The sequence below is a fragment of the Nannobrachium achirus genome (genome assembly GCF_963921795.1).
Source record: "Nannobrachium achirus genome assembly, chromosome: 19".
NCBI lineage: Eukaryota > Metazoa > Chordata > Actinopteri > Myctophiformes > Myctophidae > Nannobrachium > Nannobrachium achirus.
Window position 1 is genome coordinate 20,883,723 of NC_137826.1, and position 18,175 is coordinate 20,901,897.

Sequence of the window (18,175 nt, forward strand, 5' to 3'; positions counted from 1 at the left end):
TGGACGTCCACTAGTAACGTTAAGCTAGAATGGGTGCAAATAACTGGGTTTGTGTGAATTCACAGGACAGACTTCAGAACAGTTCAGATGGAGACTTACCCTTGTTGGCCTGTGATCAAACACACGCGTCATGGGCATGGCAGGCCGAGAGCCACTGGGTCTGGAAAACCAAACACCTCCTGAGAGATGGTTCATTACACAATTCAACAGTCAACAACCACACGACCACACCCAGAAATTGCATAGACCCTGTGTCAGAACTGGATATATTTAATTGTTTTTAAGTGGAATATTGATTAATAATTATTGTCAAAACAACATTCCTCTTTTTATGTTCTTGTGATCTCTGTAGAAATTACATTTTATGAGAACTACTGAAGTATTCAAAGTGTTATTTTAAAAAAATCTCTTTTTATATGTATTTTTTGAGATAGGAAAAGGAGGGAAGACACAGGACATGCTTATATTTGAATGCTAGGGGGAGACATTTACTAAATTTGACATTACTTACCCTTCCAACCAAGGTGTACACAACCAGATACAGAACTAATAAAACAAATATATTAATACATTAATGAACCGGCTGCCATTTGCTGAAGTGTACATAGGCTATGGGTTCACAACTTAGTAAACAGTACAACGTCCAGTCCACATTCAGCACAATTATGAATTATGAATCTTAAAGCAACGGTGAAACCTATCCTCACAGTTTGGAATTCCAAACATTCTGGATATGACAATATCTGGTAAAGGCCATATAGTGTACTTGTAAAATAAATGCTTTTCTGTGGGTATTTTCATAGGTTATAATAAGAAACGCCATAATGACTCCAGTCTTATCCTATAGTGTTTGCTGCTCCATGGTAGACCAACACTGACAAATTAATGACAAATGCTTTGCACAATCATATTGACCACTTATGACATGATGCAGATGTCTGCGGTGAGTTCAGGGGTTGACACTAATGTCTCAGAGGCACTTAGTTCAAATTCTACTTGCCAAAATAAGTCATGCCCGCTTGCCCGAAAAGTAAATTTAAATCGATAACTGCAGAGTGGCGACAGTCACTTTGACAGTCTGAATGACTGCTAAATAATGCTACTCGTAAAACGGTAGCATTATTTGTTCTCTCATGAATAACCAATAATAATTAATGAAGTTGAAGACGGTTGCCTCCCCATTCAAACGCACTTTCCCATCAGGCATCCCAAACGTTTTATTTACTTGCCATGTGTAGTCAGGCAACCGTTAGTGTCAACCCCTGTGAGTTATAATTGATCAGTTGACCACGTAAAGACCGCCAGCTTCCAGTCAGTCTCTCTGTCCTGTTTAAATAAAGCAAAAAGTGCCTGAAATAATATAGAAAAAGAACGTTTCGTGTAATTATTCTACTATATTATCATATAAACCCCTTTGCTTCATTTGTAAAATGTGATTGCCATGTTAGAAATTTGATAGCCGTGATAGAAATGGTCTATAGATTTTTATTGTAGCATTCTGGTTTTTAACATGACTAGTACTTCGACTACTCTTCCTGCATGGTAAGGTCAGCTAAAGTAACAATTTTGCGAAGGACACATTAGAGCCCCCACACCCCCTGAAAAAAGAAGAGGGTGGAAAGATCCACTGGTAAAGTCATATTTAATGGGGGGAAAAAATAATAATCGTAATAATTACCACTGGCGTGGGCGTACTCCAGGTCCTGGAGTACGACCTGGAGTACTCCAGGTCGAGAGAAATTCTCCAGGTCGAGAGAAATTCTCCAGGTCGAGAGAAATTCAGCTCGAGAGGTGGAGAAAAAAATACTCGTAATAATAATTACCACAGACAGCATCTTTAATAAGACAACTGGCGTGGGAGTACTGCACGCTACTAAGGCGGTATGTATCTGTCAACAAGTTATTTTGAATCTTCATTTATAAATGAGTTCCTCTCATGTTGTTGTAGTGTTCATCTCCTGTCTCGGTGTCGGTACTTATCAGCATGTCTTCTATCATCTCTGTCTCTTTCAGAGCTCCTGTCCCTCTTGTCTCTGTATGAGTCTCCTCTTTCTCTCCCTCTGTCACGGTCGTCTCTCCTTCCTCTGCCTCCCCACTCCCCAGTGTCCCTGCTGTGGCGGTCTTCCTTCTCTCTTCCACCTCTCTCCCAGTCTCTCCCTCCTCCGCCACCAGCGGCCCATTCTGGCATGCAGTTCATTCCCAGGTTGATGGGTTTCCTAAAAGGCCTGTCCTTCCCACCGAAGCGCAACTGGCCGGACTCTTTCTTTCCCCCTTGCCCGCCTCCCAGCCGCCGAGGCACCCATCCTTTGAGAGTCCTCTCCTGCTCGAAATCCACAAACAGCTCATGCTGATCCACCACCACCTGATTGATTGATTGAAAACTTAATTAAATTCGCATAGGAAAAGGTACATGACAGTAGTTCACTGATACAAGGTCAACTAAAAGGATAGACAAGAAACACAAGAGACAAGAAAACCCTTAGGCTTGTTTGCATTGCATGTAGCCATGTAGCCTACTCAATCCATACATTAAATGACAAATAAAACACGGTACTATGCAAAAAAAATCATAAGACAGTCGGAAAACAACATATACAATTAAGTGTATTAGAAAGGTCAGGGGGAGGTGAGGATATGCTTTGTCTTTTTTTTACCTGTAAAGTGACTTTTCAGAACGGTTTTAAAGGAGGGTAGGGATTTACACTCCTTTAAGGACATTGGCAGGGAATCCCACATTTTCGCGGCATAGCAGGAGAACGACTTTAACCCTTTGTTTGAGCCAAATCTGGGTTGGATGTGATTTATGGAGCTGCCTCTGGTGTTCTAATTATTACCTTATTAGCTTCCCTCCGAGCGCGGACCACGGCTCTCTCCTCTTTGTACTCGATGAACGCGTATCCCTTGGAGAAGCCCGTCACGATGTCCCTCACCAGCCGCAGCCGGTTGATGTCTCCGTACTGGGAGAACACCTCGTACAGCTTGTCGTCCGTCGTCTGGGGGTTGAGGCGGGAGACGAACAGGGTGAGCAGCGGGTCCCCCACCACTCCCTTGTTGGGCTTGTAGCGGGCGAACATCGCCCTCCACACCGCCCGGTCGTGGGGCTCCACGTCGGTGCCATCGATGCTGCCCGCTTTGAGCGGGTCGTAGACCTTGGCTATTGGACTCCATTCGTTCATGGTCTCTCTAACTACAACGGACGAGTTTAAACCAACACTCTCCCCACCGTTTTTTCCTCTAAATAAGAGAGGCGATGTGTAATGTGTGTAGGAGGCGAGTTACTCCAAAGAGAGAAGTATCGGTATTGTGGTACGTCAACAAAACATTCCGAAACGGAAACTGATGAGTGCGTCGAAACATAATGGTCCGTCAGGAAACAAATGCACCTTAGTGAAAATAAATAAAACGTTCCGGGCTCAAACACAACAACGATTGGCTCACCTGTGAATTAAATTAATTAGGCATCTTTAAATGATCCCACCTATATTATATCGTTGCATTTTTTACTAAAACAATAAAATTAATACAATTGTGGAGATAGCAGATCTACATTTAAAGTTTTTCTTGTTTTGTTAACAGAACTCTACTGTGTAAAGCCTGGTGAGTTGTGACCTATTATAACTCTATGGTTGTGATAAAGGTTCCACCTACTAAATCGTCATTGTTGTCCAAATGTGAAACAACGAAACACTGCTGTATAAAAGTTAAAAAGCCAAATATTGCATGCGTTTCCAAACCAGCTGGACTCAGCATATTTTCTATGGCCCCCCCATGCAACTTGAAGTTATGGCACGTTTCACAAACAGCGAACAGTAAAAATGGATTCAGTCAGGTTAACATTAAATTAGTTAAGACAACAAGGTTGTCGTTGCACTTATTGTATGTGCCAGTATATAGCCTACAGTATAGTAAGAGTATGTTTGTAAGTGAAAGTAAGTAAAGACAGACAGATGTTAATAGAAGCACTACTGGATGTGTCCAAAATGAAATACAGGATGCACTGTTTTACAAAATATATTTAATAACCCAGTGAAAACACAAACATGGAATTCACATTGAATCCATCATTACAAAAGGACAGATGTTAATTATATTCTATGTACAGTAGTCATATTGTTATTGAATCAATCCATTATTGTACACTCACATTGACTGCACCACTGAGATAAATGACATGTTCTCTGTCTCTCCTACTCAAACACTCCATATTGTCCAGGATGTGACCTGTATGCCCAGTCTGTGTATTCTTAAACCGTTTTCAAACGTTCTGTTTGTCTTAGGCTTCTTTTTTCTTTTGCATCAAGTCGATTCTGATCATTCACACACAAGCATGCATGTACACAAACACACCTTTCCATCAGTTCTCTCTGACTGCAGTCTCATTACATATCTTCAACGCTCCATTTGTACGCTTCCTCCTCAACCGCTTGTTTCTCTGATATCCTGGTGTAGCGCTTCTTTTCAAACCCGTTTGACCTGGAACAGACCCACAACTTTTATCTATGGATGTTTGGAGACCCAGGTTTATTTTACAAAACTACTCATCCAAGCAATGCACACAAACAGGACCAACAGGATCATGTTAAACATTGTGTCACAAAGCCAGACATACAGTTACATCTAACACCAACACACAGACAAGCATACATGCATGCAAAACAAAAACACACTCTGACAAACACAGCACACACATTACCTGTCACACCCATCCCAGCGATAGCCGGGTAAGAGGTTGAATCGGTTGGGTGGTGGCGCTGGACCTTTGTATCGTGGTCTCTCTGAGAAAACAACACAAGAAGTTGCAAAAAGTTAATTGCTGATGATGGCTTGCATACGTTTTCACGTTACATTCAAGCACATATCCAAGACTATCAAAGTGTGTTGATTTTGATACAAATATGGTGTTAAATGTTAGGATGAACTGCAGAATCTTCAGTGGTAGCTTAAGGTAAAAAACTACTCTTAAATCAACACTGCGCATACCTACAGTTAAACAATGATTAAATCGTAGTTCAGTAATATATGATAAACTGACAGAAGATTCAGGGCTACCCAGTTTGGCCCCAAATATCGGAATACTCATTGGGCATTCATCTGCTGCTTGTGGATGTTTGTTAACTGTTCAGAGGACTGTGTGGAGTTGCCGTCTGACTACTTGGAGCTAACAATACAAACAGTAAGTTTGTCCACTTCACAAGAACAATGTTGGTGCAACTAAAACATTTACTTAAATAAAAAAGACTTGCATCAACTTTTAAGAGTTACCATTTCCTGGTTTTACAAACTCTAGTGCCCTGACCTTTGCCCTGTGCCTTGGATTTGCTTTCTTTCTTGCGCCTGAGCATGGCCGCCATGGGGTCTCCCTCCCTCTCCTGCTCTCGCAGCATGCGGTCCAGGTCCTCGTCGTCACGGTGACGTGCCATAGGCTTCTGGGCCTCGTGCACCGCATCTTCCAGTCTCTGGTGCTGCATTTGTGACTGAACTAACCTACACGCAGAAACATGCACACGCACACATATTTCAGCTACGGTCACACAGTAAGGGTTTACAGTCAGAACTATACTTAGAACAGTGGTTCTCAACCTGTGCAAATTATTTTAGGGGATTAACGTAATGTGTAACATTGTTTTCTCACTCAACAGTAAACAAACCTGCATAACGTTTAAGTGTATGGTATCTGCACATTTATAAAGTGACAATTTAAGGACTTTTTAATACCTCTAAAATGACAAATTAAAAATTGACCAAATTGTCAAATATTAGAGGCAGAAATTGTGAAAATAGCCTACATGCTCACAACGTTGTGAGCATGTAGATATGATAGCTATTTTCACAATAGAACTGTGTTATACAAAATGTAATGCCACAACTCTTAGTGCTCGTCAAGTGTGGGGGTCCCCAGTTAAAAAATGATTATTTTGGGGGCTGTGGCCTGAAAAGGTTGAGAACCACTGGCTTAGAAGAGTGTTTAGAAAAACAGCAGATAACACCAACAGTTTATGGTTCCATGAATTTCACATGTAGAATCATTAGAATTAACAGTATGCAACTTGAGGTAATGTATCAATATATCTTACCCTTTACCCCACTGAGCGTATTTCTCATCTTTCAGTGCTTTCTCTGCAGCCTTCCTCTTCTGTTCTTCCCTTTCTGTTTCCAGATCCCTTCTTTTGCCGCTCTTGTCTCTGAACACAGTCTGGGCATTGCGGGAATCCTCTGGAGAGGAGGAAGAGTGTTAAAATATTGCACCATAGACCACGTCACTCGACTTCACAAGTCGACATCTTTGTAACATTACATTACACTGTTGGGATCAGAGAGCAGGTTGGGGTCCAAGATCTTTACTCAAGAGCAGCTAAACATGCAGAGGTTCACCCTATCTACGCCCAGACGGACCAGCAGGGGCCGCTAGGGCAGCGACAAGGACACAACCCCTTGCTGGTTTCCCACCCGGCGACACTGACAATTTGTGTTTGTTGGATTGCTTGGCCAAGCCAAACCAGGGTCTCTGCAGTGGTGGATGGAGAGTTTTGACCTCTCCGCCAGCCAGACGCCATAAATACAGTGTTGCTAATGGCCATGTAATGGGCTGTTGATGGGATGAAACCTAAATCTACAGTATGAGCTTGTAATCAAGGAGGACTAAACAGGAATTATTCATTCATTAGAGCCCATAAGTGCACCCGAGGATGGTAGATAATTGTAACTGAGCCTTGCGGGATCCATTAGACACAGTGTTGGATAGAGAATACCATCAAAATGTTCTTAAAGTTTCAGTGGTAAAAAAGTAATGGAAAGTTGAGCTGACCAGCGAGTCCATCGTTGTTTTTCTCTCTGCGTCTGTTTTCCTCTTGTTCTTGCCTTAGGATGTCTATGGAAACCAGACCAGCCGCACCTCCTGAGAGCATCCTCTGGCTCTGGAAACGATGAAAAAGAAAATCAATTTTAATTTCACGTGAGGTAATTTCACTAGAAATTATCTAAAGACACTTCAAGGGCGCAATACAATACATTCTGACTCCTAGGTCACTCCTAGTTTTTATTTAGTTTTCGTCGGTGAAGAAAGGTACAGGTAGTCGACGAACATGTTTCGTCATAGTTTTAGTAGACGAAATTAACACTGCTAGTGCTAGCACACTGAAGGATGAAAAACTGAGGCTCTTTGGATGCAAAAAAAAAGAGTCTTTACTTAATTGTTCCAGTGCATCATACTTTTATATCTAAAGACATAATTGGTCGTGGGAGGTGCAATAACAAGGAGGTTAAATATTTTCTAAAATGTCTGGTGTTGTCCAATTGAAATTACTTATTGCCTGCCAGAGCCAACTCGGAGAAACCACGGCGCTGGGGTTTCATTTTTGGCCAAATGCCCGTTTACCGCCTTCAAAATAGAGGCTACACACCGAAATCGATGATGAATGACGCTTCCACCTCTAACTGAATAGGTGTCATTATTTCACCTGTGGTTGCCCAGGTCTGCGAGGAGGAGAGAGGTCATCACCCGATGCCCCTCCACCCTGCATTCGTCTCCTTGGCGGTGACTGGTCTCCGTCAGAGTCCTGGCTGGTCTTCGGCCTTCTCCTGGGTGGAGATTGGGTCCTCCTTGGAGGGGATTGGTCAGAGTCTGAACCACCTGCCCTTTGTGTTTTTTTTCTGGGAGCCGATATGTCAGAGTCAGAGTCGTGTCTGTTCTGAGCTCGCCTTGCTGGTGGTGACCGTTGAGAATCAGGTGAATGTTTCTGACCTGCAGATGACACTTTAGGTTTTCTCCTGACAGGTGAAACATCTGCAGAAGAAAAATAATTAACGTAACCAACAGGCCTTTCATGCATTGAGGCACTGCAATGAATGTCTCAGTTTTGTATTGTAATTAAGCTCAGTTCAGCATCACAATATACTGTATCACTCAGTTCTCACCTCTGCTATGCCCCTTTTGAGCTCTCCCTGAATGTTTGTTTGACCGAGGGGGTGAGGAGCTTTGGTCAGGTTTGCTGCGAGACCCAGACCCGGAGTTGTGACGACCTCTCCTAGGAGGCGATATGTCCGGAGAATCATGACGCGCCTTTCTGAGCGACGAGGCCTCTGGTGAGTCATGTCTGGTCCTCTTCACCGATGGGGCCTCTGGCGAGTCGTGTCTGGTTCTACTCACCGATGGGGCCTCTGGCGAGTCGTGTCTGGTCCTTCTCACCAATGGGGCCTCTGGCGAGTCGTGTCTGGTTCTGCTCATCGATGGAGCCTCTGGCGAGTCATGGCGAGAACGAGATACGCTCAACTCCTCCTCTCCCTCTTCGTCCTCTGTAGCTTTATCATCTTCATCAGCTAAGAAGAAAGAACACTCAACATTAGTTAACTTATTTTATCAAAAAGGAAAGAGCTGGTCAATTGACAGCATTGAGTGTTGAGTGTCTTCTTCAGACAATGTTGCAGACACCTTGCTTTTTCAATATGGCAATAAGAATTCCTTACCAGAACAACTCTACTGCCAGCTCCTGATATGGAGACTTATTTCCTATCACAGTAGGTAAAACAGTAGAATAGTAGGTCTCTCTTTTTTCAAATGTAGAACAATAGCAGAAAGAACCGATCTACAAATATATTTGTGTGACACTGTTGTATGGCAAATTTGTGTCAATTCATTGCAATAGAAATTATTTGACTATTCCAAGTAAACGATAGAATAATCGCTAAGAAAAGAATCGACAGTTGCATCCCTACACTGTGGTCGCCGGTAGTTCTTACAAGTAGGCTTGGTGTGTGATGTCTGCAGAAGGGAGAAATCTTCCGTCAAGGGCTTCTGTCAGAAATTAGCGGGGTTTCTTTCTTTTTATATATTCTAATACAGACTAAATGCCCCATCTCAGCCTTAGTGGCTTGGCTCACTAATCATTAGCCCACACCGCCTGGTATCGAATCCCGCTTGCGCCACAATCTTTGCCCCAACTGCCACTCAAATAGACATAGTTGAATGGTGTCGTGTCCTGTCCTGTGTGCGTGATGTCTGGGCCTTGATAAATCTTTTATTACCTCCCAACACTCTCCACTTGTTGCTGACTCTGAATGACTCCAGCTGCTTCACCTCCTCTGGCCGGTCATCAATCACGTCAGCAACCTGAGCAGACAAGAAACAACATGGTATATTTTCAAGGGCGCCGATAAGGTAACCAGAAGGCTCACCTTAAATGGTAGCCACTAGCAGCCAGATATATTTTAACCATTAAATGCGTATGGCTGGTGCACACTAGTAGCAAGTAATACGAGACTGGTTTATTCCAAACCTGACATATTTACCAGATTTCATGTGTATCATTCATCTCTATCATTAAGACTGTTTGTAATAAAGCAGACCAGAGTCCTCCTATAAGAAAGCTAACTAAATAGCAGAAATCTACCAGTAGCTAGATGGCATTAGCTGCATCAACTTACCACAGGAGCTTCATCCTCTTCCTCCTCCTCAGCTTCTTCCTTCTTCTTCTTGTCCTCCTCTGCGACCATCTGCCTCCAGCCATAATCATCATCCACTATTCTCATTCTGACATTAGAACACACACATGAGGAAAGGCCTTCCTTTAGCTAACCGGGGCTGACAACTTTAGTTCAACAACACAGGCAATGGTGTAAAGTACATTTACTTAAGTACTGTACTTACTAAGTACAATTTTGAGGTATTTGAACTTTACTTGAGTATTTCCAATACTTTTACTTGCACTCCACTACATCTCGGATCCAAATATTGTACTTTTACTCCAGAATACAATTATTTCAAAACTTTAGTTACTAGTTACTTAGCAGATATAAATGATATATTATACAAGATACATTAATCCACTTTAGCCATATTTTATACCCTAGGCTATTTGAAAATAAGCAATCTACAAGCTCGTGACGTGTTGTGACCTTGTAGATCTACTATTTTCAAACATGTTGTAATTTTACTTTTGATACTTGATGCCAATGCTTTTGTACTTTTACTCAAGTACATTTTGAATTCCGGACTTTAACCTGTAACAGAGTATTTCTACATTATAGTATTGAATATTGATACTTTTACTTGAGTAAAAAGTGTGAGTACTTTTTCCACCACTGAACCCAGGCTAGTAGATTAGCATGCACACAGCTTCATGTCTACGTAAGCACTGTCTACAATCCGCTACTCACCGCTTTTCAGTAATCGTCTGTCCCTTTTTAGTCTTCTTCTTCTTGGATTTTTTGCCATCATCGTCAGCGGATAAGTAACGTTTCAGATACTCAGCTTTGGACAGCTCTGCTCCTTTGCTGCTGCCCGTAGAAGCCGCCATGATTTTTACTGAGTCGGAGATTGTTGTCGTAAACTACGTGTGCCACTGAGGACCAAAAAGAACCACGCGGGAACGGTCAACACAGCAGAGCGCTCCCGACCTCCGTTCAGCCAATCACAAGCCGCGGATTCTTAATTTATTCACCCCCGTTGCTTGAGGTGACAGATTATCAAATTCAGAATCCCATAGGATTCTATTGGAAAATATAGGAAAAGTTAAACTCCCATTAAAGGATTCTTAAATGAAGTATTGGAATCCCATAGGAATTACTATCTCTAGCCTAATGTCTGTACTCTTCAGTCTGTTTGCGTGAAATCTATGTAATATCACAGACATTTAGGGCTAAGGAACTTCAGAATCCTAGGAATTTTTTGACAAGGGATTGATACAATCAGATACAAAGGGAGGAACACCATTCAACACGTCAACACCATTGCACTGAAAGCATGATTGAGCAATTCTTTATTATTTTTATTTTTTATTGAAATTGGCAAAATAACATGTGTGAAGCTTGAAAGAATGTGTGTAATTGTAGGAGCCAGTTGTGTTCAATGTTGGCGTGTCATATTATTTATATCTTATTATTTTTGAACAATAGCTGCACAGGTAGGGGGGACACAGCAGGTCATAGTCATTTAGGGGCACAGGTAAAGGAACGGCACACAGTTTTCACCAGACCTAGATAGACAGCAGTGGTTCTCAACCTTTTCAGGTGGCGAGCGGGCGACCCCCCAAAAACTAATCATATTTGAACTGGGGGCCTCGCAATATAATCATATTTGAACTGGATATTTTGTTTGACTATTTTCAAAAAAAGTTGCCTTGTCCATATAGCCTATATTATTTGGCCAATGTTTGACCAGTTTTATTGTATAGTTTGTTGATTAATTTTGATGCTGTAATGGTCTTTTTTTTATTATTTTCTTAAAAGTCCTTAAATTGTCATCTAGGGACCCACCCAAAAGAACAGGTTGAGAACCACTGTGATGGAGCAACACGCTACAACATACAGATATTGGACTAAAATAACATTTTATGTTCAACACTTAATACTCCTATAAATAACGTACTGCAAAAAACGACAGACAATGCGAGTAGATTACTCTGGACTCCTAATGTAAAGCATTTTCTTTACTTTAATAAAGCTAGATATGATGCATCACGTGTTAGCAGCAACAATCGCACACCCGCACGCACACACACACACACACACACACACACACACACACACACACACACACACACACACTCCAGGCTACTCAGTGAGTAGCCTACATTCAACAGTAAATTCAAATATATAGCTATCGTTGTTTGTGCTTCTATCAAAAACAATTGTGCTGCTAAATGTTGAGCATTATTTTACAACAACATTTTAAAGACATACTCCTATAATGTTTGGTGCTGAGAGAGAGAGAGACAGATGGGTGCAAAGTGTTACAGGTCACAAGATTTGACATTGTTAGTAGCAATATTTATTGACCGGGAAGGATATTATGTGTGTGTGTGTGTGTGCGTGTGTGCGTGCGTGCGTGCGTCGTGCGTGTGTGCGTGTGTGCGTGTTGTGTCATATGTTTAGTGTTGTGTGTGTGTCTGTGTGCGTGTGTGTGCGTGCGTGCATGTCTCAGCTTTGTGCGTGAGACAGGTAGAGAAGTAAACCGGCAACCCAGATGCAGGATTTCTTGAGGAAGACATTGACAGCGGCACAGGGAATCAGGTTATCTAGAGAGAGAGAGAGAGAGAGAGAGAGAGAGAGAGAGAGAGAGAGAGAGAGTAAACCAGTAAGACTCCCTAATCGGGAGATAAGCGACCGTAGGTGGCTTATCTCCACAAATAGGGCAAAAATTTGTTTTTGCAAAATCTTCCTGATCCATGTTGATGACATGAGTGTAGACATGCTGTGTAGTGATATTCGTGATTTTAGGGCAAAAACTGTAGGAGCAGTGTCCAAAAATGTGTTTTAAAAATCGGCCTGAAGGTGGCGCTAGAATAGGGCCATGTGAGAAATGAGGGGTGGGGTCTCCGCGTTGCCTTGGCGGACGAATAGGTACCGGCCCCGGCTCTCCCGGACGCTCCTAGCCCGAGTTACGGCATTTTATGTGCACTGCAGTGGCAGGGGGTCCTCCACTGGGGGCGCCACCACTTTTGCATCTGTTCTGGAGCACCAGGAGTCGGTGGTCCCCGGGAATTCCCCGCGAGCAGCCCCGTTGGGGTGGTCATTTGGTCATTTTTGCACATTAGGTCATTTTTTACATCTGGGGGTCCCCCTGGGGCTCCGGGGGGTCCTTGGAGGTTGTAGTTTGGCAGGCAAGGAGTGTGTGTGTAAAATCTGGCATGGATCGGGTCAACGGGTGCGGAGATATAAGCAGGGAAAAAGTGTGACGTGTGACGTGTGAGCACATTTGGTCATTTTTTACATCTGGGGGTCCCCCAGGGACCTGGGGGTCCCTGGGGCTCCGGGGGTCCTTGGAGGTTGTAGTTTGGCAGTCAAGGAGTGTGTGTGCAAAATTTGGCATGGATGGGGGCAACGGTTGTGGAGATATGAGCAGGGCAAAAGTGTGACGGACTCACTGACTCACTCACTCACTCACTCACTCACTCACAGACAGCCGGTGGAGGTTTTGGTAGTAAATGCGACCTACGGTCGCAATAAAGTCAGTCTTCCACTGTCACTCACTAAATGTGCACCCTTATACCAGTGGTTCTCAACCTTTTCAGGCCGCAACCCCCAAAATAAACATATTTTAACTGGGGACCCCCCACCCTGACGAGCACTTGGAATTGTAGGAGTCGGCATTACATTTAGTTTGACTCGATCTGTTCCATTGTGAAAATAGCCGATCTACATGCTCACAACGCCTCGCAACGCGAGGCGTTGTGAGCATGTAGATCTGCTATTTTCAAAATTTCTATGTAGGTACCCTGTATACACTTATACTGTATGTTGTTTACTGTTAAGTGAGAAAACAATGTTAACCCATAAGCTAAACATCTGGGGACCCACCAAAATAATTTGGGGACCCCCCTGGGGGTCCAGACCCACAGGTTGAGAACCACTGCCTTATACAGTGTCATTATATGAGGCAATTGCAGGATGGTCATGACCCCCGGCCCTATCCTGGGAAAAATATGATTTGTCAATAATATTAATAATATGAAATGACCAAAATTCTCAACGATAATAACATATTTTCAACTGAAAATGCAATGGGAAAACAAAGTCAAGCAACACAGCCATACAAAGTAGCCTATATAGGCCTTGTCACACATTCTCTCAAATGGACCCCAATGCAAACAAGCCATTGTGCTTTCTTGTGGTCTAAATCCTTTTAGTAGACCGTCTGTACTGTACAGTCCTGTACTATCAATCAATCAATCAATCAATCAATCAATCAATCAATCAATCAATCAATCAATCAGACACCACACCAAGTTCAATCAACACACATTCTGTAAAGTATACCTCTCTCCACATAGAATGAGGCGACCTGCTTGGTTATTTTACACATGAAGGTGGTGTTGTACGGCAGCTTGTCTGTGAAACCCTCAAGGGTCATGCGGTAGCCGTGTGGCTCCAGCAGTTCCACGTAGCTCTGATCTTTGAACCGGGGCTCGGCGGATGAGCCCGACACGTTGGTGTTGATGAGGTTCTCTTTGGAGCCATTGGACCAGGAGAACTCGTAGCTGTTGATCTGGCTGAGTTTGGGTGTGATGCGACAGTCCACCCTCAGGTCCTCGTCTTCCTCGACGCACACCGTTATCAGCTCGAACTCCTCGGTCTCAGGGTCACTGTCGCACCACGCCGGGACCAGCAGCACTGTGGTGTGGCATGGAGAGACAAGAGAGGAACCACAGAAGATGAGGTATGGCAAAGAAAGATGAAGTCCCATAAACCATTATGAATGAGAATGAAGATGAGATGTTCTTCATTTAGAAAGAACAGGTTGCATGAGATCTTTTCTCACCTGCCAGTACTCCATACACGAACAGAGTGTGATACATCATGGTGCTGCGTGCATCCAACTTCCAGGGTTTAGACAGAAAGAAAGAAAAACAGAGGCAGTGGGAGACAGGAAACCATACATAGACTCCTTTCTTGATTCATTGAATACACAGGACCACAATGGAAACCTTTTGTGTTATCTTTAATTTTTTTAACAATCAACAATCATTGTAAAATCGTACCTCTACTATTGGCAAACTGTTAATTAAATCAATCAATCAATTCGACTAGTAAGGGTAAACCAGAATCTTCCATAACCTGAAACCCCCCAGAACCGACGTTCTGTGATAGTTTTGGAGAGCTTTCTCTGAAACCAAACTGTACTCCCTGTAAAAACGACTGTGTGGCCAAGAACAACTCAAACACCATGGTTATGTTTACTGACAGTGGGCCCTATCACAAACACAGATGATGACGAAAGGGCCCATCTGGAGGAGGTAGCAGGCCTGAGGCAATGGAGCCAGGAAAACAGCCTCTATTAAGGACAAACATCCTAGCAACAGACTGTTAGTGATGATGCGAAATGGGGAGCGCTTGAGATGCCCAGGGGTCAAGGCTTAGATGGCGTTTACCCTAAATGAGAACATGGTCAAAAAACATGAAAACAAAAAATATCAGACAAATGACTCTTCTTTCTTATGTAGGCATAAATGCATGCACATTTTGCACATTTGATTTGACATTGCTGCTAAAGATAGAAAGATACAGGACATTCTATGCTTGGTGTCCTTTACTGTGGCAGCACTTTTTGACACCGCTGGCACATTGTACCTGCACATTTGTGACACTGCTGCTAGAAAGATATTGCTCTAAGACCCTAACCAACCCTGAATTTTTGTATCCTTATTTGCATTATTTATTATTAGAAAATAAATAATCTTAAAGGCATGTAATTGAATGTATTATTTCTGTCTCCCTAATAACCTAAATGCATGACATCAGTCATATATAATGATTTTATTATTATCATTATTATTATTTTGTTTTTTTCTTTGTTGTTCATGGTCTATTGTTAAGTTTGTGACGTAGTGTAAGTGGTGTCTTGTGTATGTTCTGATGTAGTGTCAAGTGATGTCTTGTGTATGCTTGTGAGGTCTTCCTTATAATAAAAATATTGAAACAGTCAACATACATAATTTAGCTCCTGTACATCGCCTCCTATCCATACGTTTTTTTGGTATCTTTAAATCTTTGTTTTAATATCCCACTGTAAAGCATTTTGTGATCATGATTTTAAAAGGAGCCATATGAATACATTTAAGCTACTTTAGTCTTGTGTCTCCAGACGACTATTACACAATTTCCGAATGCTAAATAGATTTAAATTGTGGGAGGCAACACTCAGGCTTGTGACACAACACATACTTGTGTTGTCTCACGAGCCTCTCTGTTCTCTCTGTCAGATGACCAACAGATGTGTTGTGCCTATTCCCTGTTTAAGCTCCCCTGTTTGCATTTGCACCAATTTTCCAAAACAGTATTGCGAGGCAATATATCAACATGTAGGCTATTGCCTGTCAGAACATTCTATGGTGCTGTTTCGTGCAGTGGTGGTTTCTTTCTAGCATATTCCATTCACATACTGTACCTTTGTACTTAATGGCCTCTGATTTAAGAATCAATACCCAATAGCAAAGTGCCACGTCAGGATAAACACAGGACAGGACATTGGGTATACAGTACGTATTAAGTAGCCCAATGGTAAATATGCTTGCAGTAAAATCCATACAGCATGTACAGTATAGTACATACATATAATCAGAGCCTACTAAGTAATGACTATATAGTACATGCACAATAACGGAAGCCTTTTCTGTTTCTTTGCTGCTTATAGTGTCATTCTGTCACCTTAACATCAGTCAGGGCAGAAGGACATAACAATGCATGGTCATGTTCTGGGCTGTGTATTTCAGCACACGTTAAAAAATAATGCCATCTTACATTTTCTTTCAATGGTCTGTGCCTTGCTTTATTATTCATAGAAATCACATTCATAATATATTATAATAACGTATATTGATAATGATAAAAAAGTGTGCTCTCTATAATAGTCCTCTGAAGAGCCTTACCTCTGTGCAGAGCAGGTAGGATGCTGAATAGCAACTGCTACCGTGTGGTGATGGTATTTATAGCAGGTGCTTGTCCGGGATGGTGTGAGTGTGTGTGTACTGTATGCATCAGGCAGAATGACTGTGGAAGAATGAGCTCACTGTGTGATAAAGCACTGCAGAGCATCCCACTTCTGATGGAAAGATGGGAGAGAGAGAGAGAGAGAGAGAGAGAGAGAGAGAGAGAGAGAGAGAGAGAGAGAGAGAGAGAGAGAGAGAGAGAGGAAGAGCACAGAGCAGGATGACAGAGGGAGAAGGTGGGGGGGGGGGGGGGGGGGGGACCAGCATGTGCTCACAGTGCTGATTCGTCTCTCCCCTGCAGGGTGTTTGATAGAGGACGTAGGCTCACGTAGCACATATACGGCTGGCTGGCGGTCTGAGCGTGCAGAAAATGTAGAAAACTTAGACCTCAGACAGAATGACGAGGCTGCATCAGTGGCTGCACATTGTGTCCTTGCCCGATCACTTCTGTCCATAACTCCTTATTTCCCCCTACTCCCTTTTGGCTCTCCACACTTCCCTCGCCATTCTTGTCCCTTTCTCCTCACTTTCTTTCTTGCTGAAAATTGTGCTGAATGATGTGCAATCTCCCATCATCATATCTCTCCCAATGATATCTGACTCTATTTTGAAATGGATATAGACCCTTGGCTTTAAAGCAGCCATGTTTATTAGAGTAAAATCTGGTTTCATGAATACATGGGAGACAGGTGATACTTATCCTTGCCATGACTGTGAATGAATGCCCTTTCAAATATTCCATGGCACTTAACCCTAGTCATGTCCCATGACACAATTTCTCCACCCAGTGGAAAAAATAAGTAACTTCATTATCATTTATATTTATATTACTAGAAGCTCGGGCGGCCCAGCGTCTAGTCGGCGACCTGGCCAACTAGGGAACGATGTAAATGGGGAATGAATGCCCCGCCATTTAATGCAAACCCCATTATACCTGTTGTCATAGGACCCGTTTTGACCATCTGTTTGCCTGTGTCCATTTATGCCCATATATGGAGATATCTGTATCTGTCTGTCTGTCGGCATCCATTTTATGTCCATATATGGAGATCATGCAGATATAGTTCTGGGTCCATTTTATGCCCATATATGCCCAATTTTGCCCATATATGGAGATATCTGTCAATTAGCATCCATTTTATGCCCATATCTGGAGAACGCGCGTGCCGGTTGGAAGAACGGTTCTCGAGATACGCGGATTACATACATACATACACATTCACAGAGATTTTTTGTTGACTCATGTGGCGTACGTGATGTCAGAGCCTTTTATGAAGTGATGTCACAATGAGTCAGCGCTTGCGCTGATTTCCTCCGGAACAGCCTGATGTCAACAATGCACTCCGCGCCGCGGCGGGGAACGCGCGTGCCGAATCTGAAGCCGGTGGGACGAACGGTTCTCGAGATACGCGGATTACATACAGACACACACGCAGACAGACAGAGATTTGTCGCATTTATAGATAGATATTATACTATGTATGTGTGTGTATATATATACATATATATATATATATATATATATTGTTCTTGTGTTCTTGGGAACGCCCTTCCCAAGAACATCCGACTAGCGGATACTATTGCATCATTCAAATCAAAACTAAAAACATACCTGTTCATAAAAGCCTTCCCCCTCCTGTCCCGGTAAACTTGTACATTTTGTCTGTTGAACTTTGTATACTTTTTATCTGTTAGATTTGTTATTGTTTTTATGTTATTTAATTATGATCATTTTATCCCTAGGCATATTGTAG

General features: G+C 42.6%; 3 protein-coding genes across 3 annotated transcripts; all 3 read right to left on the bottom strand.

The window, feature by feature from the left end:
* Window positions 1-1,937: 1,937 nt before the first annotated feature.
* On the bottom strand, window positions 1,938-3,290 carry snrnp35 (small nuclear ribonucleoprotein 35 (U11/U12)). Its single transcript, XM_080749122.1, has 2 exons — window positions 2,835-3,290; window positions 1,938-2,362 (listed from the first exon to the last, which is right to left on the bottom strand). The coding sequence occupies exons 1-2, from the start codon at window positions 3,174-3,176 to the stop codon at window positions 1,952-1,954; spliced, it is 753 nt and encodes a 250-aa protein (XP_080605248.1). The 5' UTR covers window positions 3,177-3,290; the 3' UTR covers window positions 1,938-1,951.
* Window positions 3,291-4,000: 710 nt separating this feature from the next.
* bud13 (BUD13 homolog) lies at window positions 4,001-10,292 on the bottom strand (the record flags this gene model as incomplete). Its single annotated transcript, XM_080749032.1, has 10 exons — window positions 4,001-4,473; window positions 4,694-4,775; window positions 5,297-5,484; window positions 6,075-6,213; window positions 6,806-6,914; window positions 7,458-7,783; window positions 7,915-8,316; window positions 9,022-9,106; window positions 9,421-9,526; window positions 10,153-10,292. The coding sequence occupies 10 exons, from the start codon at window positions 10,290-10,292 to the stop codon at window positions 4,380-4,382; spliced, it is 1,671 nt and encodes a 556-aa protein (XP_080605158.1). The 3' UTR covers window positions 4,001-4,379.
* Window positions 10,293-13,723: 3,431 nt separating this feature from the next.
* On the bottom strand, window positions 13,724-14,291 carry LOC308304685 (uncharacterized protein; the record flags this gene model as incomplete). The annotated part of the gene is made up of 2 exons (XM_080749311.1): window positions 13,724-14,106; window positions 14,255-14,291. 2 exons carry the CDS (start codon window positions 14,289-14,291, stop codon window positions 13,724-13,726), a joined length of 420 nt encoding a protein of 139 aa, XP_080605437.1.
* Window positions 14,292-18,175: the final 3,884 nt, after the last annotated feature.

Excerpts from the sequence above, each read along its gene's own strand:
- snrnp35 (XM_080749122.1), bottom strand. The coding sequence starts at position 3,176 with ATGAACGAATGGAGTCCAATAGCCAAGGTCTACGACCCGCTCAAAGCG. Across the intron at positions 2,363-2,834 it reads CTCGGAGGGAAGCTAATAAG|GTGGTGGTGGATCAGCATGA; the intron begins GTAATAATTAGA and ends TCAATCAATCAG.